Source organism: Felis catus, chromosome E1, assembly GCF_018350175.1.
Source record: "Felis catus isolate Fca126 chromosome E1, F.catus_Fca126_mat1.0, whole genome shotgun sequence".
NCBI classification, from domain to species: Eukaryota; Metazoa; Chordata; class Mammalia; order Carnivora; family Felidae; genus Felis; species Felis catus.
In genome coordinates this window covers 37,853,875-37,878,623 of record NC_058381.1, presented here as the reverse complement: position 1 = coordinate 37,878,623, position 24,749 = coordinate 37,853,875, and the positions used below count along the sequence as shown (strand labels likewise).

Sequence of the window (24,749 nt, the reverse complement as noted above, 5' to 3'; positions counted from 1 at the left end):
CTCCTGTGGCTGTTGTGGTTGGCAAAGTACAGGGGTCCATGATGGAGAGGGGTCCAGACCCGCTGGGGAGGAGAAGGGGACAGGGTAGTCACTCTTTAATCCCCCAGGGCAGAGAGGTGACGGGCTGTGTGAACAGCAAGCATTGGACCAGTATCAGGTTGCCTGCCTTCCCTGCTGCTGTGTGACGTTAAGCGAGTTAGTTGCCCACTCTGGTCTTCAGTGTCCTTGGTAGGGGAAGAGAGGGTGGAACCAGAGAATCTCTAAGGTCTCTTCCAGCTGTCACAAGTTCTAGCTACTTCCTCTCCCCTGAGATAATACATGCCTCGCCACAGAGAGGGTGGGAAGAATATTTCCAAGCTCCAGCGAAACCGGGTAAAATGGAGATTTGGCCCAGGAGAGCATTGGCACAAGCGCTTGAGCGCGGGCACACCCCCCCCCACCTTGCAAACAGTCCCTCATTCTCCAAAGGCACATTGTGCCTAAGTCTACCCTCTCAGCCCGGCGGATGAATAAGGGAGCGGCTAGAAGATTCAGCCATCTGAGTCATAAACTCAGTTTTCTGCTCATCCCAGCAGAACTCACTCCATTCCATTCGGAGACTCGAATCCAGTCCGGATTTTCCTTCGCAGAGGCCCTACCCGCGGGTGGCTCCTCTCCCCCACAGCCTTTTTCTGGTTCCGGGTGGCCTCCGCCACCTGGCCCAGTTGACTGCATGTCCCGGTATGGAGTCACGGAAGACCGGGAGGGAGTTGGGTTTTTCCGCAAGCCTGCCTGCCTCACCTCTGCAAACATCCTCAACCCAGCACACCGGCTTCTTTTCCGCCCCAGCTACAGAGCTTGCTGGAGCCCTCAGACCCAGAGACCCCAACCGAGAAGTCCAGACCCAGAGACCCCTGTGGAGACGCCCTAGCTAGAGCTGTTTGTGCCGGGCAGGCTCCCCACACCCCCAGGGCCTGTGATAATTGCAGACACAGCGGGCATCTGTGGCGTCACCCTAGGCCCCAGCGTCTGCCTCATTGGGGAAGAATTAATGATTCCATCTCATTGGGAAGGCATTCCACGGCTCACTGAAGCCTTTTCAGAGGAAGACTCAGCGCTCTGCCTGCTCTCCTGGGCTGTCCCCTGCCCACTTCGCTCTCCCCCCCTCCTGCTTTCTCCCCCCCCAGGGCTAGGCTCGCCTGATGAGTCCCCATTCCCGTCCCAGCCACTTTGTAAGTAAAAGTTAGGGCTCTGCGGAAAAGTGAGGGCCTTTAGGACTGACATAGACTCTCACCTTGCCAGCCCCCTGACTTTCAAGACTCTCCCTAACGTGGGTGCTGGGGGGGGGGGATTTCTGGAAGTTAAAAGAAGGCTAAGGAGTGAAAGGCTCCCTGGAGCCTCTTCCGTGGGGGAGGAGGGAGAGCAGGAAAGGGGCCCCTGGAGGGCCAGAAGTCACTTAAAGATGAAGCCCGAGAGATCCTGATCCAGCTCCTGTGGAACCCAACAGCTCACCCCCCCTCCCCTGGTCCCTCCCTGACCGCTCTGCAGCCCGGAGTTAGAATCTTCTGTCTCCTAGGATGGCAGGAAGAGGACGAGGCAGGAAGAGACTGGAGCAAAGCCTTCTCTTCCATTTGTTGTCCTTAAGAAATAACTTATACTGTAGTATGGCAGGGAAGGAGGGGAGACGGCCAAAGCCTGAGGAGGACAGAAGGGAGCCAGCTTGGCTCTCAGGGGTCAAGAGCTCAGGCTCTAGAGTCAGACCCACGTGTGTGGTTTGGGACAAGTCATGTTGCCTCTGAAGCTCACTTTCTTTCCTCATCTGTAAACTGAGGCCGATGACAGTGGTTTCCTCACAGGGTGGGGACCAGGATTAAATGAAGTAACTTAGGTAACCTTCCTAGCACATCGTAAACCTTCACCAAATAGTAATTTCTTTGTCTTCGTATTCCTCGAGTCCAAGGGGGACTTCTCTTCCTGGAGGAAGGGGCGTACATGAGAAAACCTCTTTAGTTTTTTTCTAAAACCCAGATCCTCACCTCAGCTTATCTGGGACTGGGTCCCCGGAGCTGCCACTCAAGGCTGGTGGTGGGAAGGAAGATAGGCCTCCTGGGTCTTCACTCCCCTGCCCCACCCTGCGCCCTCTGTCCATCCGTCCCTTCCACGCGCGACCCCCCCACCCCCACCCCACTGCCTTGTCCAGGAAGCCCTCTGGGGCTAGATCCCTACGCGAACATTCTTGATTTCTTCCCTCAGTCAATGTCCCAGCATCTGGGTCCAACAGCTGTTTCTCCCTGGGATGCCTGCGTCTTGGGTAATCGGTGGGAAAATTGGAACCATGAGATTGGCAGGGGGCTCTGAGCACTCTTGCAGCCAGACGTGAGGCGGGTATGGATGGGTCTGAGCCAGCCAAGCGAAGGCTGTGCCCGAGAGGGTGCCCGGCCGCAGTGTCTTGGGGGGGGGGGGCGGTCTGAATGCCGCGTGCCCCGGGGAGGAAAGGCAATAGACAGGTATCAGAGCAGGAGGGGAATAGGGTGCCGTTAGGAGGGTGCAGGCTGGGAGGGCCGTAGCTGCAAGGGACCGCTAGGAGAGGGCCTGCACCCTGGGCGTTGGGTGGGTGTGGAGGCAGGAGTTAGGTGTAGAGCTTCAGGCAGTTTGAAGCAGGGGTGCCATTCCCCGCCGCACAGCCCTCAGCAGAGTGCGAGTGTGTGAGTGCTTGTTGGGTGTGAAATGCCTCTGTTTCCTCCTTTGCAGGCAGAGGAGGGAGCCCCTCCTCAGGGTTAGGGGGTGAGTGGAGCGGATGGGGGTCTCGGGCTGAGAGAGGGCTGTCAGCAGGGCAATGACGGCAGGCCCCTCTGACTGTGAACCCACCAGCCTTCCAACCGGGGGTGACCTTGGTGGGGAGACACAGATGGGCGCTCCAAGGTGCTGTCATGGGGATCTTATGTGGGCACTCCAGTAAAAAGCCTGCCTCTGCTTCTGGGAGGAGAACCAGGCCTGGCTTGTTGGCTGTCTGTCCTGGGGCCCTCCTTCGGAGGACCTCATGTTTTCTGTGTTGTCCTGCTGTCTGTCCTCTTGTCTGTCTCCCACCAGTGTCTCTGCCCCTTCAGCCCCTGCTCTTCCTCCAACACCCAATCTCTATCCCGCCTGCCCCCCGGCCCCCAGTGACCCCTAAAGGCACAGCTCCTAAGGCTGTGCCTTGCCCTGTCCCTGCCCCCCTCCACCCCCATGGCCCAAGGCCCCTGCCCTGGCCCATCCCATGTTGGGAGCCCCACCCTGGGCCCCTTGCTCTCTCCAACTCCTCCCCTCTGGCTCTGGGCATTCATTCACGACTTTCCTCCTTTCCTGTCCCTCACCCAGGGCTCCAGCGTGCAGCGGGAGGGAAGGCTCCAGGACTCTGTTCCCTCTGTTTAAAGTCTCCAGGTTAGTAAGCCAGGAGGGAGGCCTCCCCCCACCATCCTGCCTCCCACTGCTCCTTAGCCAAATGCCTCTCCCCAGCCTAGAGGGCCAGAAATGGGGGAGGGGGGGCTATCCCTGATGGGCCCAGGCCTTTGCCAGGGGAGGGGGCCGCAGAGACGTGACTCTGGGGAGGGCAACTTGCCTGGCAGAGGATATGTCTATGTGTGCATGTGAGTTAGTGCGTGTGTATGCATGTACATTATGTGCTGGCTGCAAAGCCTCCGTATAGTTGGGGCTGGGAAGGGGGGAGGAGGCAGGAGCCCTTTGCTGAGAGGACTGGTGGCCTGGGGAGAGGGATTCAGGAGCAGGGGGGCCCTTCTTATGGAGGGAAGCCCGTGTTCCAGCAAAGGCCAGAGGGTGGGAGATGGGACACGGGACCGTATACTGCCTCAATACAAGTCTATTTGGTTTATAGGCACTTGGAAACCTGTGATCTTATTTCAACCATTCAATTACTCATTCATTTGTTCATTCATTCATTCATTCCTTAAATAAAGATTTATTGAATACCTTCTCTGTGCCAGGCACTGGGCTAAGCTCTGAGTCCAGCAGTGAGCAAGACAGATAAGAGTTCTTTCATTGCTTAAGTGGTGAGCAAATAGAGGTTAAGGAGTTGGCTGAATTCACTAGCTGTGGAGCCTGGGGCTATGGCTCGGCCAGCTGACTGTGGAGTACCTGCCCCCGCTCCAGAACTGTGACTCTGTGTCCCTGTCAACCCCGGGCTCCCCTGCTGGCAGCTGCTCTGTACTTTATGTCCCTGTAGATGTCCCTTGACCTGATGCCGCCCCTCACATAGTGTGCCCCCCACCAAGTAAGCAATGATTGAGGCCTCAAGTCCCTGGGGACCCTGGAGACTGTGGGCAGCATTGTCCGGCCAGTGCTGAGGTCACTTCAGAGGGCCTCAGGGAGCCGACCCCCGACTTCTGTGCCCAGGACCCGGAGACTGGAGCACTGGACTTGAGAGACAGCCTGACCTGGATTCAAATCCTCACTTAAGCCATTTATTTCCTACCTGTGTGGCCCTGGGCAAGCCACTTTCCCTCTCTGAGCCTCAGTGTTCCTGCCTGTGAAATGGCAGGGTTGTTGAGATTACAGGAAAAACAGCAGCTGGTCCAGGGCCTGGCCTAGAGCAAGGGCTACCCCATTGCTGGTTCCCTTTCTGCCCGCACCGCCTCCCACCCTGGGGTCGGGCAGCCTGTGCCCCGTTATTGTCTGGCTGCTGCCCTGCCCCCCCCGCCCCCCCCCCCCCCACCTCAGAAGAGGGGCTGCAGGATCTCCATCCTGGCTGTTTGCAGACTCGAGCCCTCCAGTGCTTCTCCATCTCTCTGAAGGTTGCTTCAGCCTCAATCTGGGCGGGCAGCTGGGGGAGGCAGCCCTCCTTGCCACTGTGGCTGCTGCCGCAGCCGCCTTGATGGCTTTTTAATAACTTTGCTCGGAGACAATCTGCAGAGCGCTCGTTTGTCTGCCTCTTAATTAAAATTACCGTTTTCCTAAAAGAGCAACGAGGCTGCTCCCCTCCCTCCCCAACCCGTGGCCGCTGCCTGAAGGAGGCAGGAGCGACTCTGAGGCTGCAGCCCTTCTCCTCCGCCCCCCCGCCCCCCGTCCTGGTCACATGGGCCGACCCCCCCCTTCCCCACACCCACAGCAGAGGGGCTGAGGCTCAGCTTTCCTGGTGGGCTTGGGGGTAAGGAACCAGAGCCTGAATGCGCTGCTCTCTCACCCACCCTTTTCTGGAATACTCCCAGAGACGGGGGAGCTCAATCCCTTCCAAGACTTACACTTCCCCCATCCACCCTGTCCTACCTGCCCATCCAGACTGGACTAAACGGAGGTGGGTTTGGGCCAAGCGTGTGAAAGATTATTAGAATGCATGGGGTTGGGGGGGGGGCGGGGGGTGGTGGAGGGGGGCACCCGTGGAGGTGGACACGGTGGGGTCAGCGCTTCGCCATCGACTCTGGTTTCAGTCACCGTTGACCTCTGAGATCGCTTTGTGGGCTCCGAGTCGACAAGGGAGTGGAGGCCTGGCCAGGCGGGGGCTCATTTAGTGCTTGCTGAACTGGGGGGCAAAATCATCCCTGGCAATAATGAAAATACTAAGGACCGATATTTATTGAATGTTTACTTGATAACACGTGGGCCATATGCTGGGCGAAGCCCCGTGCGGGCGTTAGCTCACTTTACCCTCACGACTGGCCTGTGGCCTCCAATGCTATTGTCTCTGTGTTGCAGGGGGAGGAGACAGACCAGAGAGGTTAAATAACATGCCCCGGGTCACACAGATAATCCATAATGGCAGCCTTGGGCCTACTCCCCCTCCTTCCATTTTACTCGCCACCCGAAGCCCTTCTTAAGGTCTAGCCTCAGTCTCTCATGTGAGCAGGATTCTTCCGCAGTTCAGGCCACTGAGAACTGACTCTGAGGTTCATCCCCACCTTTCTCGTCCCACCCCATTCCTGGCTCCACCCCTGAGGCGTCCTGGGGGGGCTCCGGACCCTGGAGTGGAGGAAGGTGGAGGGAGGGAGACTAGAAGTGAGAGCCTTCCCGTTTTTCCAGACCTCCTTTCCTCGGGCACAGTTCCTCTCCACGTGGGGAAAAGGCCATGGGGCCAGGGAGGAAGTGACTCAGTGACTCAGTTGTGACCAAGCAGATGCTGCTTGGTTGCGAGACCAGGGGAGGTGGCCTTCCACTGCAGTTTCACTGGTGAGGCCCACCTGATAAACCATTCTGGAGGAGTGGGACGCGCCTGGGGTCTGGAGATCCAACACCAGGGAGAACCTTCTTGATGTCTGTGTCTCCATCACCTCCCATTAGGCCCGGCCCATCTCCTCTGTGAACTTTTGCTTCTGTGACTCCTCTTCCAGGAAGAACCCCCCCCTTTGTCACCTCCTCTTCTGCTCCTCCCTGACCACCTCCAGGCCTGCCCCACTGAACTCCCTGTCACATCCTTTATGATGGAACTGACTAGTGCACTTTTACTCTGGCGGGGGGCGGGTGGAGCTACCGGAGGGCCTTCAGGGGCAGGAAACGAGTGAGGCGATGGGTGAGGACAATGGGGAGCAGGTGCATGTACATCTTAAAGACATCAGAGAAACGAAACACCACCACCAGCCAAACAACATACCCGTGCCCCAGTGTGGCCCCAGTGTGATCCTCACTAAACTGATTCATTTATTACGGTTCCACACAGAGTGGATGTGTACCAATCGTTTGTTGAGTGAATACATGATCGCACACGTAGCTAGGCGTGGTGCTAGATACTTTACATAGTTCATTCTTCCCGTCTTCCCAGGGTGGGCACTGTTTCCCCCATTTCGCCATCGGGGAAACTGACATCCAGAGAAATAAAATGACTTATTCGAGATCACGCATAGGTGAAAGGGCCTGGGCGAGATTTGAGCTTTGGCTGGCTGTGTCATTCCTGTTCTGTTTGGTCGTGGGCATGCGTGCGTGTGGCACGTTGATGCATGCATTCAGCACCTGCCCTGGGTAACAGGGAGCACTTGTGTGGCCAATGGCCACCTGGTCGCCAGCCCTAAGTGTCTTGCGGAGAGGTAGGGTTGAAGGAGGTGAGGGCTGCAGAGGCAGGGAGGGAGCGGGTGCCCCTCACCCCAGCACACCCCTCCTCCCTTAGCTTCCGGTCCCATCCCAGAAGCCCGGGGATGGTGGCGTGGTGACAGGTGCCGAGCTGCAGAGATGACAGCAGTGCTGATTCCCCCATAATTACTGTCTGATGAGACGCCAGAATTAGCCACCGCACGAGCATGGGATGCAGATATGGGGCACGGTGCGGGGAAGCAGCTGGGGGTGAGGGAGGCTCTCCCTCCAAGCCTAGGACCCTCCAGCAATAGGGCAGGGACGGCACCAGGGAGGAGGAAGTAGAATAGAAAGGAGGAAGCACTGTGTGGTTAATATGCATCAGATATTACTATGTGGGCTGTGGTTTTCCAGTCCTCAAAGTGGCTAGGCATGCCCCTGAGATGGCTGGCTGCTGGACAGGGCACCAAGGGCCTTAGGCCACTAAGCAGAGACTCACGGGCAGAGCAGGCTGCCCACTGAGTATACCATTTGGTGCTTGGAGCTTGGATCTGACTTGCTGGGGTTGTGCGGGATATAGTTGCCGGGAAGGGGCTAAGCCCCAGAGCAGACTCCTTGAGTCACATGAGCCGGGCCAGGCACCAGAGGACAGATGGAAGTGCCTGGAAGGGGCAGGCAGGTTCAGCTGACCTTGCCAGAAGAGTCATTCATTCCAGGGAGGAGGAGTCAAGTTGGCCCCCAAAGTTGGAGGTCAGGGGAGGCCTGAGAGTTAGTTGCAAGAGGTAAGGGAGGTGTGTTTGGTCCCAGGGCAGGGCTGGGGATGTCCTAGGCACTTGTTACCCCGGCGTACGTGCCGGGGGGCAGGAGGAGGGCTGGTGAGGGCAGAAGCAGAGAGGGGTCATCTGGGCTGCTTGGACCTCATCGCACCACTGGAGCAGTTTTGAAGACCACCAACTAGGAGGGCTGGTGGCAACAGGGGGCTCGCCCAACAGACGGCAGTGCAGTTGGTTGGGGGTGGGGGAAATGAAACCAGGCCGCAGAAGGAAGGACCTGAGGCGTTGGGCTCAGAAGAGGAGATTCAGATTCCAAAACCTTCCTCCTGCTCTGAAGGGAGAGGTCAGGACCCGTCCCCGGGCCCCTCTGAGGGCTGTGGGCACAGGCTCTGGCTCATTTCAGGGCAGGAGGAACCCCGCACGATGATTGACCACTTGGATGTAATGAGCTCTCCATTCCTGGGGGAATCCAAGCCCTGGCTGGATGGCGTTCCTGAAGTAGAGAGAGCTTACAGTTCTCCTGTGGCAGGGGGCAGGAGGCCTCTGTAGTCAGCTAAGGTGTGAGAAGGGGATTGAGGGAAGGTAGGGGGGTGAGAAGGTGGAAGTCTGTGGAACATTCTGCCCAGACTGAGCGTCTGTGGCCCTGGAACAGCTCTGCTCCCCGCCCCGCCTCCAGCTGCCCCAGCTCCGCCCTGGGGAGAGCCTCCTTGGATCTTCTGGTGTGTGTGTGTGTGTGGGGGGTCTCCCCCAAGAGGATGGGGTTGAGGGCTCTGTGCTTTACCCACGAGGAGGGCTGCTCTAGTATTCCCCTCTCGGGGAGTTGCGTGGGATACAGGAGGCTCTGGCCCAGCGGCTGGACAGCGACTCAGCATCTCCCTTGCTGAACCGCAGGGTGTACAGGACACAACGGGGGGGCTGGGGCTGGGCTGAGAACCCCCCGCCAGCTGAAATGAGTCTCCTCTCCTTGTCAGTTCTGATCCTGGACGAGGTACTCATCCTGCACCTCCTTTTCCTCCCCTGTAAAGTGAGAGAGAGCAACCCCACAAGGGGACCCTGAGAACCGAGTGAGCAGAGGCCACAGAGCCCCGGCAGACTGTCCTGGGTGTGCGGGGTTGTTGGGGTGGGGGGGGGCAGTGTCACTCAGGCCAGTCCGCGCCTCCCACAGCACCCAGATGGATGGGTGCTTTACTTGAGAAGAGACGGTTGGAATCTTCGAGTCCTGCAGGTGGAAGCGGAGACTGCTTATTGCTTCCTTCTCCCGGATCGGCTCTGGTGGGAGGGTTCAGGTGAGACAACAGGGACGACTTCTGAAAGATGCCCCTGGCATCTGAGCAGGCTTCCCAAGTCAGGCAGGAAATCTGAGTTTCCTGCCTTCTCCCGGCCTCCACCCTCCAGAGTCTTTCTGGGTCCTAACCTGGTGTGCCCGGGGAGAGGAATGACAGGGGCGCAGATCTGACAGTTTGTTCTCTCTTGGCTTGCAAGGCAGTGGAGGAGTTAACCCACGAGGTGAGGGCTGAGTCTTGGAGGCCAGCGGCCTGTCCTGCACGCTTTGGCAGCCGGTGGAAGCAAGCGGTCGAAGGCACACAGGCCCCTCACCCTGGCGGAGGAGGCTGAGCACCTCTAGAGGTAGAATAAAGGCTAAGCGTGTCCAGTCCTTGGCCTTGGCTCGTTGGCTAAACGGCGGTCAGGGTGGAGCGGCCTTGAGGTCAGTGGACCCATCCCTCTATTTCAAGAAGGAATGTAAACACCTCAGCGAGGAAACCCTGAACTTGGCAAAATAGGAGAGGGGCCGAGGACGTAGCTTCCCCGTGAAGCTGTAGCTGGATTCAGGTTAGGCAAACGGGGTCCCCACTGTCTCGTACTCCGAGCTGGAGCTGGATTGACCCGGCACTCGAGGGAGCCCCCAGATGCACTGGAACCTCTTGCAGAGGGTCTTTTTTTTTTTTTTTTTTAATGTTTGTGTATTTTCGAGAGAGCGCAAGCGGGAGAGAGGCAGGGAGAGGGAGACTGAGGATCTGATGCAGGCTCTGCGCTGGCAGGCTGACAGCAGGGAGCCCGACGCGGGGCTCGAACTCACGAACCCGGGAAGTCATGACCTGAGCCACAGTCGGTCGCTCAACCGACTGAGCCACCCGGGTGCCCCGCGGAGGGGGTCTTAAATGTACACGACGTGTATGCACGGGCACAGTGTGCTGTCCTGTCCCCGTGGCACCTGAGAGGGCGGAATGGGGATCCGGGGTGGCGTCTGGGTGGTGGCTCCAGGCCTGGCTGGGCCTGGGTGGAGCGAGCCCTCTGTGTGTAGATGCCTGTGGGGGGTGCGGGCAAGGCAGTTTGTGACTGGGTATGGGTTGGTGAGCACGTACTGGGCAGTGGGCGGGCACCACGGTGCACAGGTATGATGACAGAAGCTGAGCGAGCTGGAGGCACCAGGCCCCTGGCTGTTCCGGCGGTGGCCGAGGGAGCTGTCTGGGTGCTGGCAGCGCAAAGGCCTCCTAGACAGGGGCTGACCCCAAGAAGGATGGTGTCTGTGAGGAGGACACGGAGGGATCTAGCAAGCCTGGGGCTCCTGCCCAGCATTCACGAGGCCCTCGCTGAGCACTGGGGAGTGCTGAGCACTGGGGAGCGCTGAGCACTTCCCCGTGGGAAGAGGGGAGTGAGGGATGGGGCTTCTGTCCCTCACTTCCCACACACTGGGGTCTGTCTCTCCCCCGGGGAACAGGAGATCTCCTTCTGGGCATGCTCTTGGTCTCAGGCAGCTTTAGGGGCGTGGTCCCTTTGTCCACGCTTGCCGCCCTGGCCACAGCACCCCGAGGCTCGAGTGTCCCTTGGGAGAGCAGGAGCTCTGGCAGCCTCTTCGGAGTGGAGGCAGAGCCGGGGCGGGGAGGGGGGACAGGCGCCTGCCTCCCTCCCTTCCCTCCCTCTTGTGCTCGCTCCTTCCCTTCCTCTCAGCCCGTGTTCCTCTCTGCTGCCTCTCCAAGGAGATGTAGAGCTGACAGGACACCTTCCCCGGGCGCGTGATGGTGGAGATGCCATGCAGGAGTTAGCTTGTTAACGCGGCGCCATGTGGGCACACGCCAGGGCTGTTCCCAGCTCTTCCAGCAACAGCTTCAGACCAACGGTGACATGCTCCCCTTTGCTTCTCCGCCCCCTCCCTTCCCGGGAAGTCAATTAGCCAGATCTTCATTAGTAGCTAAAAAGCAAAACCCTACAGTGCGGGGCCTGATGAAACTGACAATCGAGTGAAAGGAAATCAGGCAATGGGGCAGATCAGGAAGGAACTGTCCCCCACACGCGTCCTTTGTGCAGTGCATAACCTGCATGCCTGTCTACTGGGTGTTAGTAGCTTTAAAAAAAAAAAAATGAGAGGACTGAGGCTCAGGGAGACTGCTAACCTACTCAAGGTCACACAACTAGCCAGTGGCAGAGCTAGATTTACACAGAGCTTCCTCACCCCCAACTTCAGCAATTTTGGGTCATGTCCTAGCCTTGCCTGCTTCTGGGGGCAGTGCAGGAAAGAGGGAGGGCGGCTGGCTTGTTGGCCAAGGAGGGGGAGTCTTGTTTGAGGCGTGTGGTCAGGGTGCCATGTCGGGACCCTGATTTCTGTGCGGTCAGCATCCCACTGGGCTGGGCTGGGCACCTGGGGGTGTGCCTGGGCCATGACCCACAGCTCTTCTCCCTTTGAGACCCAGGTTGCTGTGGTATGTTTTCCATCTTGCTGCTGATTCCTCCTAAGGAGATGGTTAGACGGTGTCCTCCTGGGGCCTGGGGCCTGGAGGGGGGCTCCCTTGGCAATTGTTTTCTGGGAAGCGGCATAGTGGAATGGAAAAATCCTTGTCCCTGGAGGCCAGGATGCCTGGGTTCCACTTCTAGCTCTGTCTCCAGCTCCTGTGTGGCTGGATCAGGGCCACTCTCTGGGCCTCGGTTTCCTTCCTGTGAAGGGCATTTGGCTGGCGGAAGAGCAGAGAGTGGTCACTCCCAGCCTGCTGTGGGGAGGGAGACCTCACCTGGCCAGGGCTGGGGGGGTGGTTCAGTGCCTGTGGCCTGTGGACGTGGGGAGTTGCCCTCCCTCCCTCCAGGGAGCCCAACTGCCCTTTCTCTTTCAAATCCAAGCTCTACTGGGAGCAGCTGGGACCCAGCGCCCCTCCCCGCCCCCAACAGCTCCTCCTAGGCAGGTGAGCTCTCCTTCCCCCAGCCCTGAGGAGGTCCCTTAATTAGATTCCAACTCGTTTACCAACTAAGTGGCCTTCGGTGGGTTTTAAATCTGCGTAAATTGGTTTGTGTTTTTCTGCCTGCATGAAGCTGTGACTGGCAGGGCCCTGCACCCTCCCCTGCCTCCTGGCTCCCTCTGGGGCTCTGGCGCTCCCTGCCCCACACTCCTCCTGAGTCTCCCTGCCCGGATTCCCTAGGGGCTGGGGTAGCAGAGCTCCCTGGGCATGCGGTGGGGGGTGGAAGGGCTCCACGAGCACCGGCATGGGCCACAGTCCTATTCCCCCTCTTCCTCCTCCTTCCCGGGCTGACGGGAGTCCACATGGTGACTGTTGTGAAATCGCTCAAGCCCCAGGACCCCCCTCCCCCAGCCTCTGACACCTTCTTGCCTTGCCCACCTTCTCCCCACTGCCGCAGTGTTCAAGTAGTGGTCCATCTAGGACCACCTGGGGGGGATGGGCTCCACCTGGCCTCCTCCCCTTTCTCTGTCCTCCCCCTGACACCTTGGGGCGAGGAGAGCTGCCCTTCTCTGGGGACCCCGTGAAGACAGCCTGCCTGGCCTTGCCCCTGTCTCCCTAGTGTCCCTGCTCCTAGTCACCAGGAAGTCACCTTTATTGTCTAACCATCACCCCCATGCTTTCAAGATGGCTCCCTTCCCTCCCAGGCCTCCCTTTCATGGGTTCCCCTCCCACTTCCTCTCTGTCTTCCCTGTCAGACCAGACAGGCTGTCCTGAGGTGGCCTGCCGCTCAGGAGGGTGGTGCTGGGGCGGTGGGGGATGGGGAAACAAGGGGGTGCCAGGGTGGGGGGTTCTGGCCCCCTGCTCTGTGACAGGAAGCCCCGTCCCTAATCCTCAGCCTGGCCAGCCTCCTCCCCTCCAACCGCCCTTCCTCCCACCACCCGCCCCCACCTCTGAGCCTCTGTTGGAGTGACAGGGAGACTCAACAGGGCGCTGGGCATTAGCAATTTGGGGGGATATTACACAGGAATGTTTACAGAAAGGCAATTGCCCGGAAAATGACTTTGGTTGCTGTGGTATGGGGCGGAAAAGATGGTTTTAGAAAACAGACACAGATGGGCTTCTGCTCCAAGGACCCACAGACAGACAGCGGGGACTGAGGGGCACGGGCACACAAGGAGCACAGAGCCAGGGCCACCCAGCGACAGAGAGCCCAGCGGAGGGTGTGGGGCGGGACAGGGGATGATCACCTGACCTGATCCAGGTTCCTGGACCCTCTGCCAAATTTGACCTTTGTCCTCTGGCCTCTGACCTTCCAGCACAGTGTGCTTCCTGACTGCAGCAGGCACCCAGCAGGATGGAGTTGTCAGGCACAATTGGTAGTGGCAGTCGCCTCGGGGCTCCTCCTGGGTGACTTGGGCTCCTCTTGCTTTGGCTGCAGACGGTGGGACAGGGGGAACCTCGAGTTGCAGAGCTGCAGGTGTTCAAGAGTGTGTGTGTGTGTGTGTGTGTGTGTGTGTGTAGCACTTTAGGGTCTAAGCCAGGCCTTCCATTCTTCCAGCAATCTCCATGCACCCCTTCTCTTGCCCTGCCTGCGGGCCTCACCAGGATCTAGCCCCGCCCCCCCCAACCCCGGGACCTGTGAGCTCCCTGAGCTGGTGCCCAGCCCCCACCTCTGCCCAGGCAATGGATAGGGCACACCTGGGAGGCCTCTCAGGTCCCCAAGGGAGGGGCCTCACCTAGCCTCCTGATCTCCAGGGAGAGGGTGACAGGGACCTGAACTCTGGGTCTTGAGCTTGGGGTCCTCACTGCAGGGGCCCCAGAGAGAGACCCCTCTTTTCCGGAGCTTGTAGCTTCATTTTACTCTCAACTGCCTCCCCTTCTCTGCTGTCCTTCCCTCTCCCTCCCCCCTCCTCTTCTCCTCTTCTCTTCCTCTGAAGATGATGTCATGTGTGACTGTTGCCCAGTGGCAGCCAGAGGACAGAGTAGATGGTGACATCTGGGGTAGAGACACCAGGTGGGGATGGGCTTGATGGCTTATGAGACGGTGTCACTAAAACTTGGGGCTCTTAATTCTCATCAGGAGTTACAGTGATCTCATGGAAAAGAATGCAGAGGAGGATAAAAATAAATCAGGCTCATAAATAAAGGTGGAATTTGGAACTGGTGGAGCAAATAACAATGTCGCCGTCTTCCCAAGCGTCTGTGCCTTTATCCTCAGCCGGCCACTGGGGGCGCCCACCTCCTCCCCGCCACCCCAGCCTCAGGCGTGTGTCCCTTCCCCATTGCCCAGACGGGAAGGCTGAGCTGAGGGTGACAGAACGCCCTTTCCCTACTTTTCCTTCCCCTCCTTCTGATCTGGATTTCACCCAACCCCCCATCCCTCAGGGGCCTTCAGTCCCAACATCCCTTCCCCAGTGTACCCCAGCTCTGCTCCTCCTCCACAGCCTTCCTGCCCTTCCCCTGCAACTCCCACACCCCTGCCCCGGTGGGACCCAGCCCTGCATACGCCCTCAAGGCCTCTCTGTCCCATCTGTCCCCTCTGCCACTCCCTCAAGACCCCTACCCATATGGATCCCTCACTGCCCCCTGCCCCCTGCCACCAAACAGGAAGCATCGATCTGCTCAGGGACAGGGTGCCCAGAGCCTGCTGCTTGCTAGATTGGAATCGATCTCCAGGGCTTTTCGCTGGGCTGCTCAGTCTGGGGAGGGTCACGGCCACTCTGGGGACTCGCTGGTGGCTGGAGCAGGCGCAGGGGGAACGGCAAGGCTGTCCTGCTAGGGGCCAGCAGCCAATGTGCCAGGAACACCTTTAATTCAGAACGACACAGTTTCGCTTCCATTGTCTTGCCAGCTTCTCGCTCAGGGCGGGCAAGACAGGGGCAGGGTTTAGAGGTTAACATCCCGTTTTACAGATCAGTGCCCTCAGGCTCCGAGAGGGAAGAGTCTGGTGGACTGAATGAGTAACCAGAAAGGCTGACCGGGGCTCCTCAGGGAAGGAGCTGACTCATAACCCACGGTGTGTGACTCTGACCTGGGGTTCTTTTCCTTCCAGTGCCCTGACCTCAAGTGCCTGGCCTGACTCCAAGGGAGAAGTTCAGGCCTGAGTCCTCTGAGCCCCACGGGCCACCTTCTCCTAAGGGCAACAGGATGGCCCTGCAACTGAGAAGCCCAAGTCAGTCCTCCCGGCCCCCTGGGGCCCTGCAGGAAGGAGGGAATATGCATTGAGCCTCACTCCTTTCCCCAAGCTAGTTTCTGTCTTTGTTAAGTAAAGCCAAGGATCTCAAATCAAAGCCCCTCCTCCCCACTACCCCTCAGAGATAGCAGATTGTCTCTCCTGTTCCGCCCCCCTCTGCCAGCCCCCAGAATCCTGCTCCTGCCTCTGCCCTGACTCCTCCCTCCACCAATGCCCGGGCAGCGGACGGGTGAACCCTGACCTCAAGGAGGCAGGGACAGACCTGGCTTTACACTCTCCATCAGGGCTGCTCGGCAACCCCCTCCCCAGTGCACTGCCCGCGGTGAGATTTATAGGACTGCAGTCATAAATAGGGCTGCAAGCACATGTCCACTGTCTGCGTCTGCTCCCCCTCCGCTGCCCGCTGTAGCAGCCCGGACCCCTCCTTGCCAGCCCCGCCGTGCCCCTCTAGCCGACCTGGCAGAGCCTGGGTGACCCCTGGACCTCCCCATAGTCCCTGCTGGTCTCTGTTGGCTTCCACCCAAACATGCTAGGATGTCTCCCTAGGAGCTGGCATGGGGGGGGGTGGGGATGGGGGTTAGGAGCTCTTCTGGGTCCCAGAGGGCGGAAGGGCAGGAGCGGGGAGAGGAGAACTGGAGGCCCGTGCCCCGCACCCGTGTGTGTCCAGAGCCCTTGGAGGGCACGGCGAGCCTGGCTGGCACAAGGAGAGAGGTCCCTCTGGCTCAGGCAGGGCTGTGCCGGACTCTAGAGCTGGGGCTCCAGCAGCAAGGCCGGTGGGCAGAGAGAGGGCTACGGCCATGCAGGTACCCAGTGCACATCCCCGCTGGTGGTGGGGGTAAGTGGAAGAGAGAGAGAAGCTAAGGGTCATGGCTGGAGCACCTCCATCCTGGCCTCTCCTTCTCCTGGGTGATTATTCAGGTCATTCCTTTTCAGCCACACTCACTGGTACCCTGGATTGCCACCAGCCCCTCAAGGGCAGGGACTGGGCCTTCATGAAAATGGCCCCAAAGTTCCCAGCCTCACTCAATCAGGGGCCATCTTTGGGAATTTCCTTCAGATCAGGGACCCTCTGCACGCTGTGAACTCAATATGTCGTTCATTAACTCCCTTTGAACCTAAATACATTTACTTAAAAGGAAACATTATCTCCTTACCTTCCCAAGGAATCATATCCATGAAATCAGTGGCTGGACCTTCTATTTGGAGTTTTCCTAATCCTTATGAAAATAAAGGTCTGAGTGTTAAACTGTGAAACCGTGTTCCTCCCAAGGTCAGCTCTCGTGTCTCTGGACCTCATGCCAGAGGGAGGTGACTGCAGTGAGAGGGACAGACGCCCGGGGGGTGGGGGAGGGAGGAGGGACCCCAGACCCAGTGCCAGGCTGAGGAGACAGCAGGTAAACAGAGAGGAGGGCCCCGTGCTGTTGTCATTGTTCTTATTAAGAGACAGTTGTTGAGAAAAGTGTGATAGGAGGGGATGAGGCAAACCCAAGAGATGTTGGGGTCAAATCTGGCCTGCACCACTCACGGGGGCTTTGAGCCCTCTTTGGACTCCTCTGACCTCGGCAGCCCCATCTCTGAAGTGTGGCCACAGTGATAGCCCCCCCCCCCCCCACAAGGGGTGCTGAGAGGCTCGCAGGCCATAATGATGGCGGTGGGTGGGTCAGGCCTTTGGAAGCCGTGGAACTCTGTGTCTGTGGAAGCCATTCTTCCCTTAGTTTTGGTGGGAGGTGCTGGGTCCTCTGTTCCCCAGATCTACATGCCTCAGCCATAGCCTAGGGAGGAGTGTGGGTGTGGGGGGGTGTGTGTTAGGTGAGGGATAGCTTTTCCTGAAATGTGGCTGAATTTCTTCTGTCCTCCTGTGGTGCACAGGAGGTGACGGAGGCCTGGTGGCGGGCCTAATGCCCAGTAGATGTGTGGAGGGAGGGGGCTGACCGGGCACTCCAGCTGGATGGAACCTGGCTGGGTCCCAGCATCCCCAGCCTCCTCTTCTTTGCCCCAGTTGGCCCGGTGAGTCAGCCCCTGTGTGGGCGCATAGTCTGCTGCAGGGTCCCACGCCCCCAGACCTAGGCTACGCTTGGGGACTGCGGCTTTGAGGCTGGCGGATTGTGGGGCTGGGGGTATGCCAGGGAGACTGTGTTTGTCTCCCTGCGAGGGACACCTGGCACCTGTTGTGGGTGACACCACAGCTGGCATGGGTGACACTCTGGAGCCACTGTCCCAGCTTGGAGGCTGGAGGACGCGAGACAGCAGGGCTGGGCCCGGCGAGGCCAGGACTTCGGGGCTGGTGGGCGTGTGGGGAAAAGATTCAGAATTCCGCGTGGGGACCTCAACCCCCGGCCTTCCTTTTTTTCTGCTTCTGTACTGTCCTTCGTCCCCTGTGCGTCTCTTAAAGGTCTCCAACTGTGTGTGTGTGTGTGTGTGTGTGTGTGTGTGTGTGTGTGTGTTGGGAGGGGAGACTGAAGAAAGGGGTGGTGGGGAGCGGGGAGGGTCCCCGGGTGAGGGCTTGAGCTGTCCTGTCTGCTTTCTTTTTCCTTTGAGTTTGTCCCAAGTCCATCTCTCTCTCTCCCTCACTGTTTTCTCTGTGCCCAGCCTCCCCTGTCTGTCCATCTGTCTGTCTCTGGGGAGGGAGGGGAAAAGGGGGGGGGAGGGAGGGGAAAAGGGGGGGGGGTCCCCGCCCCCCGCCCCACTCCTTAGAGGACGCTCATGAAAGGAAGACAGTACAGGCTCCTTTCCACATCTTTCAGGAAGTATCTAAAAGGAAACTTCCCTTCCCTCAACCTGTTCACACTAGCATTAGGAAGAAGGGGGTATGTGGCTAGAGAGGGATTCACGACCCAGGCTCCCAGCCCCTCCCTGGCCTCAAATGACCCGTCACTTGTAGCCATCACCCTTCCAAACCCACCCGAAGAAAAGCACGAAGCCGGACCCCGCCTTTGCGCCCCAACTTCCGTGGAGCCCTCCCCCCCCTGCTGCCTCTTAGGCGTCCTAGTGGGGGGTGGGCAGCCCGGTGCCTGTTGCCCCGCCTTAGGCCTGCCCCTCCCCGCAGTGCCCCAGGGGAGGGCCGGGCAGCCCCGTGCTGGACGCCCCGTGACCCCGCTGCGCCCCCTCTCCCCTCTCGCAGATCCGGAGCGGAGCAGCCCCCCCATGCTATCTGCGGACGATGCCGAGTACCCGCGGGAGTACCGGACCCTGGGGGGCGGGGGCGGCGCGGGCGGCGGGGGCCGGCGCTTCTCCAACGTGGGGCTGGTGCACACGTCGGAACGGAGGCACACGGTGATCGCCGCCCAGAGCCTGGAGGCGCTCAGTGGGCTCCAGAAGGCCGATGCCGACCGCAAGCGCGATGCGTTCATGGACCACCTCAAGAACAAGTACCCCCAGCACGCCTTGGCCCTGCGCGGTCAGCAGGACAGGATGCGAGAGCAGGTGAGTGGGGGCTGGCTGTGGGCTGGGGAGGGGGGGGGGTCTGACGCCGTGCTTCCCTGTCCCCCAGGCTCATCCCTATTCCGAGAGGCATCTGAAGAGGGAGCGAGAAGGGGGTGGCAGGGAGTTGGCCTGGTTGGCCTTTTCTGGAGCCTGGGGAGGTAGGGGGTGAGGGCTCAGCCTCCAGACCTCTGCCCTTTCCTCCCGGAGTTGGGAGCCCTCGATGGAACAGAGAGGCAGAGATGCTGTTGGATTGGGCAGAAGGACAGGAAGGCTGTCTTGGAGGCCAAAGTTGTGGTGGGGAGGAAGAGGGGACAGTCTTGGGGGCTGACTGTTCTGAGCCTGAAGGTCCGTCCAGCCTGGAGTTGAGGCTCTTGGGGTTGGCACCTCTGTGACATGGCCCCCTTTGGGAACCTCGGTAGGCTGGGTCTGATGTGCCCCCAGCCCCTGCAAGAACAGAGCCCAGAACTCTTGGGGCCTTTTATCCTCCTCCCTCCCTGTTCCTTCCCCCCCCCCCCCCCCCGAGACTCGCTGTGTGACTTCTAGCCAGAGGCTGCCTCTCTCTGTGCCTTGGTTTCTCTCCTGCCATCAGTAAGGCTTACAGAGGCATCAGGGTCCCTGCTTCCAGACCAGGGCCTGTCTCCTTCTGTATGGGGTGGGATGCTTCACCTGTAAACCTCTCCCAGATCCTTGAGTTCCTGGATGCACCTCTCCATTCAACTGTGACCTTCTTGTCTGTAGGAAAGTTCTTTCCTGGGGGTAGCCTTCTGCCTACAATCCCACATTGGCGAGATGCCTTGATGGCTGCTGAGACCCAGGCATTGTCCCCTGGGAGAAGGGAAGTGGGGGAGAGGAGTACATTTCACCCACACTATTTCAGAAAGGCTGGTGGTGTCGGTCCCTGATCCCACACCTGTCTTGCTCTGTCCTCCTTTCCAGGTACTGCTGGGTGTGGCTGGGAGAGGGGAAGAGTGTCCCCATTCCTGTTGTCACAGCAGGGAACAAGGACACATTGGCACATGTGGCCCCTGATGTCACCCCCAGTTCTGTCTTGCTTTTGCCTTTTCCCAGCTTCAGAGTCCTTCTGGGAGCAGAGATCTGATTGGAATAGGGGGGAGTTGCATTTGGAGATGTGGCCCTCACCCTCAGGAAGCCCCTCTCAGTGGGTTCCTTCTGTGTGCTCTGGCTTGGGAGGAGGGGCAGGGGCATTTGTGATCTGGAGGGGGTAGAAGAATGCTTACACGGAAGTATGGGGGGCACAGTCAGTTGGGAGAGGGTTTAGAGGAGAGGAGACCAGGTGGGCAGGCCTGGTCAGGAAAGGAATCCCGGAGGAGGAGGGACCTAAACTAGGTTTAGAAGGATGAAAAGGGTCTGAATGGGCATCGAGGAAGAGAACGTCGTTTGAGGAGCCGGGAAGATTGGGAGGTGAGCATGGTCCTGAGTTGGTTTGGGGACCGGTACAGAAGCCCACCTGGCTGGTGCAGAAGGGAGGCAGTGGGAGGTGTGGGGGCAGACTGGAAAAGTGGGGCCAGATGGTGGTGGCTAGGAGGGCTTGGTTGTTTTCGGATGGTGGATAGGGGAAGAAAGAGAGGAGGAAGAGGTGTTAGGGAGGGTGAAGAGATGGGGGGTTGGAGAGAAGGCTGAGCAAAGCTTGCTTGCTGCCTGGACCGAGGAGCCAAAGACAGAAAACCTGGGTAGCAGGGAGCTATCGGTGCCTTGGGGAGGAATAAGTGGGTGGGAGGGAAATGTTGGGGGGATGGGAGACAGGAATAGGGGAGGTGAGTTTGCAGAGCGGGGAGGGCATTCCCAGGGATGTCCATTAGGGGCGCCATAGGTACGGCCCAAGACTGAACCAACAACAGCTTCAGGAGGCCAGGTGAGCATGATCTGGGCAGAGTGGCAGTGGGACCTGGGGCATAAGCACGGCCACCAGGGCAGAATGGAGTCTGAGAGGGGAGAGGGCCATGACAGTGTGGAGGAGGAGGAGAAAGGCCCAGCAGGAGGACCACCAGCGCTTCCGAAGTCAGGAGGGAGAGAGAGAAACAGCCATTGGCACCGGCTGGGACCTGTGGGTCCAGAGGGTCCCCCTCGTTTCTCGTGGTGTGGTGAGGTCATGGCCAGTTTCAGGGGTTGAGGAGCTTGGAGGTGGTGGCAGAGCTGTGGCGCAGAGCAGTCTGGGAGGTTCGGCCATAAAAAGATGAAGTCGGCAGGGGTGATGGCCTCAAGGGGCAGCAGGCCTGCGAGGGAAGACATGGGCACGTTTGAGGGCCTCGGACGTGTCCGGCACGTTCCGTGGCACAGATGGGCGCTCAGCAAATACTCAGTAAATGAGCCAAAGCACAGCAACTTGCTCACAAATTCATTCCTTTGTTCATTCACTCATTCATTCCCTCGAGTAGAGTGAGTGGGTAGGATCTCAGACGTCTCCCTTGCCACGGAGGGCTCGGTGCCTAAGCGTAGTGCCGGCTGGGTGAATGTCGGTGGAATGAATGAAGGCGAATGACTTTGGGGATGGCGAGGGGGAAGAAGGCCTTGGGGGAAAGGTCCTGGGTTAATGGGTTTCAAGTCTTAGGTGTGGTGTGGCCTGGGGTTGGGAGACAGCAGGGAAGAAAGAGGTGCTGTCGGTGCAGAGGCATGTGGGAGTGAGGACCCCTGCGGACTGGTTCCCCGTCTCTGTGAGGGAAACGAGGGGCTGGAGGAGAGGACAGGTGAGGAACAGCTCCTTGGTAGAGTGTCCAGGGAGGCAGTCAAAAATTGAAGAAAGGGACCTCAGGAGTATCTGATGGAGGAGACCCCCTCCTGGGCCGAGGCAGCCCCCAGTCGGACACGAGAGAAACATCCAGAAACAGACCAGGGGTTCTAGTTAGAGATCCAGCCTTGGGAAGGGACCAGCCAGTGTTGCAAGTTCCCTCTGGGGTGTGAGTTCCGTGCCAAACCTTGCCCCAGGAATGTCCCTCCCCGCCCCGTCACAGTCCCCCAGCGGCTCCTGCCCGCTCCCCCTAATGGGGTATCCCCCCCTTCGCACACACAGGTTGGCGGCTGGACCGTGGACCCCGTGTGCCTCCTCAGCTCCCTCTGCTCCCACCTCCATGGCGACTCCGCCCCCTCCGGGGCTGGCCAGCCGGCCCAGGTGAGTCACCCACTTCCCTCACACTCCCCAAACCCCTGGAGGAGTTTGGCTTGGGGAAGACTTTTTTTTTTTGGAGGGGGGATATCTAGGACTTTAATTTTGCATCCCTTTCTTTTATGTAGGAGCCTCCAGTTTCCGGAGACTCATGCCCTGTACTCTCCCCTGATTATCTGATTCCGACCGCTGCCTCCCCAAAAGTTTGGCTTTGGGGAAGGAGTTTTTTGAGGAGGAATATTCAGGTTTTGAGAACAATTTTTGGATTCTTTTCTCCTTTAAACAGGAGTACCTCCCCTACCCTCATCCATCGGTTTTCAGGAGACTCCTGGGCCCCGTACTCCGTTCCCATGCCCACAGCAGACCATCTCACTCCCATATCCCCACCCTACCTTTCCATCTCTGAGCAGAACCAACCTTCCCCTGATGCCTTACCATCAGGAAGTTCTTCACCACGTCTCTCTACCACCCTTCTCCGTACGCTCAAGGCTTAGTTTCCAATTTTTAAGAGGACTTTGGCATCTAGCTATTTGTTCTGAATTTGCTCCCTGATTCCTCATCAAGCCTCAGTTTCCCAGATGGGAAGATGGATCTCAGCTTAGACAGGAGCACACTGAGGCAGGGCCTGGGCTCCCAGCTCAGGCTTGGGCTCTGCCAGGGAAGAAAAGTAGGCATCCGGGGCCCAAACAGGGAGGAGGGGTCAGGGAGTCAGAGTTGCAGCAGGGAAGGGGCCACCCTGAGAGGGCCTCGGCTTGAGGCTGTTCAGCTGTAGGAGGCAGAAAAGATGCAGAAACAAGGAATCCGAGGGGGAGCATGGGTACCGGCTTCACTTCCTCACACGTCCTGCTCCCCCTGGGGACCGGCAGCAAGGCTTGACTTTTTCAAGGAGAATTAGAAGGAAAGATGTGACAGCCTAAGAAAGGGCAAGGCTCCAGAGCACGGACGTTTTAGCGGAGTGTAACTCAAGTCTAGTGACAGATTGGCACGCTCGGCGTCACCCACAGGGCACTCGGCCCGCTTCCCTTCTTGGCTCTCGGCCCCATCTTGAGTGAACTTCGGGCAACAAATGTGTCTGCCCCCAAGGCTGGATGGCAAATGGGATAGACTTGTCCTGAGTGGCCAGGTGCACATGGAGGCTAAGACGGGGCTGGGACAGGGATGGTGACGGGGCAGAGGATAGACACGATGTGCCTGGGGCATACAGAGGCCTCCCCAGATGACATGTCTTGGAACTAGATATGGTTGGGGTGCCGGAGAGGAGTGAGGCTGAGCTGGGTGAGCTCAGTTGTCCCTGGTCATGCATGGGGCTTTAGGCCTGTCCACATCTGGAATTTGCTCTGATGGAGGAAATTCCATCAGAGTTTGAAAAGACCCTGACCCCAGGGCTTTGTAATTACAGAGGCAAGCGGCTGTTCATAGGCTCTTGTCATCACTTGCTACTCAGTGCTTATCACACTTCCCCATGGCTGAGTCTGAGGCTCTCCTTTATGTAAATGAAGTGGAGGATCAGAGAGTGTCAGCAAAGGCCGGAGTTACACAGCAGAGCAAGATCAGAGGCCATCAAGGAAGCTTAGGCGTCCTAGGCCTCCCAGACTTCGCTGGGAATGGAGTCATCGGAGAGCTGAGGAGGGCAGCGGTGCACAGCTGAGACCCTGATGGGGAGAGGCCATGATCTCGAGGGTGACAGGTCGGGAGGCAGGACACTCTTCCCCCCAACCCTAGGCCAGACCTGTGGGAGTGGGAGCCTAAAGAGGACACTGGGAGAGGACCAGAAGCTAGACTCCAAGCCGCAGCCCCTCCCCCGCTTCCACTAGGCTGCCTAACCTCCCTCCCTCCTTCTGCAACCCGAGTCCCGGGCGGCGGGCCGGCGTATCGGGTGACCGCGGCGACGCAGCCACCAGCCTCCGCCGATCCTCGGCGGGGCTGCGCCGGCGGGGCCGCGCCGGGGGAGGGGGCCGGAGAGAGGATGTGCTCGGCGGCGCGCCGCGCCGCGCCAGGTGGAGTCGCGGTTACCGGGGCGACCGGGGCCCGGGCCGGCTCCGCGGCGGCGGCTCTCGCATTGCAGCAAAGGGCACCGGCGGCGGCGGCGGCGGCTGCGGAGGCGGTGGCCGGGGGAGGGGAGAGCCCGGGCGGGTGGGAGTAGGGGGCCGCCCTCCCTCCCCCGCCGGACGCGGGACCTGGGGCTGGGGGCCCCGCGCATACACCTGTGGCCGCAGGTAAGGAGGAGCGGCTGCGGGGGCCGGGGCCGCAGCCTGAGGTTCCGCGGGCGGCGGGGCACGGAGACGGGAGCCAGCTCCGCGGTTCTGAGGGGCGGTCGGGGGGTGGGAGGCGCGCAGGCCGTGGCGGTTCCCGATCCCCGAGAAACGCCCCCTCCCCTCCCCCACCGCGTTCGCAGCCTTCCGCGTGGGCCGGACCCCCACCCCGAAATGCGGCTGGCGCCCCCTCCCCCAACCTCGGAAAGTCATGACCTTCCTGGGGTGCGCCCTTGCCCCCGGCGCGGCGCTGGTCCCGCAGCGCCCCCCCCCAACCCCCACGCTCTGCATTGGGGGGGTAGGAGGTGAGGGTGTCGATGGGCATACCTGGGGGGAGGGTCGTGAATGTGCGTCGTGGTGGGAGGCTGGCCACACGGGGGCACGTTAGGTAGCCCTGGGGGTGCTGGTGTTTACGTGGACTAGTGTTCACAGGAGTTGAGAGGTGGGTGTGTGCGCGGGTGCACGCGGAGCCAGGGGATTAAGGAGCGGGAGGTGAGACCCGTTTGCTAGTCCTCCCTTTCCTGGAGGATGCGTCGTCGGGGCTTGAGGTCAAGGAGGGGTCACGCAGCTCACCTAGCCTACAGGGGACGGCGGCTGCCCGAGGAGCGGAGCGAGGAGCGGAGAGACCTCAGCTGGCTGGGCTCAGGCTCCCAGGGGGCACGGCCCCGCCCCTCCCAGGGCTTGGCCCCGGAGAAAGGGATCAGCTGCAGCGGGAGGGAAGAACCCCACTAAGGGCTCTTAAGGTGGGGAAGGGAGGGGGTTAACTCCTCAGCCCCCCACCCCCACCCCAGAGGGAAGAAGCTGTTTCCTTTTCTCACCTGGGAGTTTGAGGACTCACCAGCCTTGCTTTCC

General features: G+C 59.6%; 1 protein-coding gene across 3 annotated transcripts in view; it reads left to right on the top strand.

The window, feature by feature from the left end:
* SRCIN1 (SRC kinase signaling inhibitor 1) overlaps nucleotides 1-24,749 on the top strand; it is a 66,576-nt gene that overhangs the window by 5,219 nt on the left and 36,608 nt on the right. Inside the window, exons 2-4 of one of the 3 annotated variants that reach the window (XM_045044410.1) lie at nucleotides 3,337-3,399; nucleotides 18,223-18,524; nucleotides 21,553-21,651. In XM_045044410.1, the coding sequence (XP_044900345.1) occupies nucleotides 3,337-3,399; nucleotides 18,223-18,524; nucleotides 21,553-21,651 (464 nt within the window). The remainder of the gene's footprint in view (nucleotides 1-3,336; nucleotides 3,400-18,222; nucleotides 18,525-21,552; nucleotides 21,652-24,749) is intronic. The other 2 variants (XM_023244791.2, XM_045044409.1) reach the window with 2 other exon arrangements.